The sequence below is a fragment of the Galeopterus variegatus genome, unplaced genomic scaffold, assembly GCF_000696425.1.
Source record: "Galeopterus variegatus unplaced genomic scaffold, G_variegatus-3.0.2 Scaffold915, whole genome shotgun sequence".
Classification (NCBI taxonomy): domain Eukaryota; kingdom Metazoa; phylum Chordata; class Mammalia; order Dermoptera; family Cynocephalidae; genus Galeopterus; species Galeopterus variegatus.
Genome location: NW_007727026.1, coordinates 149,643 through 151,894, shown reverse-complemented (window position 1 = coordinate 151,894; position 2,252 = coordinate 149,643). Strand labels below are relative to the sequence as shown.

The window sequence follows — 2,252 nt, the reverse complement described above, 5'->3', positions numbered from 1 at the left end:
TATCAGAGCTGAATAGTAATTATACCATGTGTGGTAATGGGTTTTGTGTAGATGACAAATTTAGGCAAGTTTATAGGTTTTGGTTACAGAACTTTGCATGTTGTGATACCACACTTTTTCACCGGGAGTTGCTAAGCTTATGTGTGGTAAATGCTCCCTTGTCTAGGCATGACAGTGGGTCGCTAACCTCTCCTTGCTCTTGTGCTGTATAAGGTAACGGATACTTATTCAGCAAGTATGAATTTGCTTTATAAACTTCTCTGATGAATATCTGAGCATTTTTTCCTTTTTGGTTGGGAGATAAAATGGGGAGAGGGATGACCTCTCAGGTGGAAATAAAACAACCCTAGAGGTTTCTAACAGAAATTTTACCTAGGAGTGAACTTTTTGGTCTGAGACTGAAAGTGCTCATCAGGCAAGTTTCCTCTGTGACAGAGTTGGTGTAAAGGCCAGAGCAAAATCCACAGGTCTTTCACCTTTTACCACAGAGAGAGAGAGACTTGGACTCAACCCGTGATGTTTCCAAATCAGTGTAACACATTTCTCATAAGCATTTCTTGATTGATTAAGGTGATCTCTGGAAAGAATGATATGTTTTAAGATGTTGAAAGCAAAATACATGATTCAAGAAATTCATACACCTTCCCATTCACTCCTCAGCTCAGGAAGGTGGAGATTATGTGGCACATGCTTATGAATAACTGTTCAGTTTACTTGTTTACCTTCTGTCACTGCTGCTTTTCTTTATTTGGTTTCTTACAAAAGGTAGTGCTGTCCTTAAACTATGCATTGTAAATCAGCCATAGTTCACAGGGGCCAGATCTGTATTCGGCGTATCCTGGGGCCATGCAGAGGATATCTATGACTGATGTGCTGGATGTGATTTATTTTTTGCAGCATTTGATGAGCTCGTCGAAGCATACCAAGAGCAAGCCAAAGGACTTCTGGATGGTGGGGTTGATATCTTACTCATTGAAACTATTTTTGATACTGCCAATGCGAAGGTGAGTTAAGAGAGAAGAAAGTGACAGGGCTGGTGTGGGGGCTGTAGTGAATCCACTAATGTAATGAGAAGCAAATAATAGCCATTATTAAAGTTAAATAAGTGTTTTGTATTTGTACTATTTTATTCTTGGATGTTTTTAATTGAGTAGAATAAGAAAAATTTCAAAAGAGCTGTCTTTTTAGCTTTTAAAAAATGTTTTTTCTAATTATGAAAATAAATATTTTCATATGTAGCTACTGTATGTGCATATATGCACAGGTAACAGATACATGCTCATGGTTCTAAGTTCAAAAGATACATAAATGTATGGAGTGACAAGTAAATGTCTTTTCCTCTCCTAGTCCCTGAGTATCCAGCTCTCTTCCCAGAGACATCTGCTGTCACCAGTTTGGGGGTCCTGACAAAGACTCTACATAGATAGAAGCATGCATGCACATGTGTGTTTGGGTTCCTTGTATTTGTACAAAGGTACAGGAGTGTACAGAGTGAAAAGTAAATATCCATATATATGTTTCGCACAGTGTATCTATAGGACACATTTCTATAAGCGAAATTGCTGAGTCAAAGGGTATGTGCATTATTAACTTTTATCTTTAGTGTCAAGTTATCCTCCTTTGAGGTTGTACTCATTTATACTCCCATCAGCAAGCAGTGTACAGTAGTGCTGGTTTCACTCTGCTCTAACACCATATATTGTTACTGTTAAACTTTTGGACTTTTTCTAGTTTGGCAGATGAAAATAGTACCTCCCTGTAATTTAAATTCGTATTTTTCTTACTGTAAATGAAATTGAGCTTCTTTCTTTAGTTTCAGAACCATTTATATTTCCTTTTCTATGATTTATGTCCTGTCCTCTTTTTTCTATTGGATTTTTTTTTTTTTTTTTTTGAGTTCTTTACTAAGGAAATCAGGCCCTTGTCAGTAAAGAGTAGCAAATACTGTGCTCCAGGTGGTTGTTTGACTTTTGACTTTATTTGGTGGTGGTGATGGTGATATTGTTGCAGTCTTGTTGGTTGTTTGTTTTAATGGTGTAGGCGAATTTTAATTTTGTGCAGTTGAGTTCACAGGTTCTGTTTTTGGGGGTGGGGAGAGAGGGGCTAATAATTATAGGGGCACTCCTCATTCTAAGATAAGGAGAAAAAATGGTCTTTTCCCCCTAGTACTTTATAGTTTCATCAAACCTTTAGTTATTTAATTGTTGTGGAAATAAGACCACAGATTTGAAATTTTTGAACTTTTTTTTTTT

At 36.9% G+C, this 2,252-nt stretch overlaps 1 protein-coding gene across 1 annotated transcript in view; it reads left to right on the top strand.

The window, feature by feature from the left end:
- MTR (5-methyltetrahydrofolate-homocysteine methyltransferase) overlaps positions 1 to 2,252 on the top strand; it is a 101,629-nt gene that overhangs the window by 8,258 nt on the left and 91,119 nt on the right. The window contains exon 5 of the mRNA XM_008573408.1: positions 898 to 1,004. Coding sequence (XP_008571630.1) covers positions 898 to 1,004 — 107 coding nt within the window. The remainder of the gene's footprint in view (positions 1 to 897; positions 1,005 to 2,252) is intronic.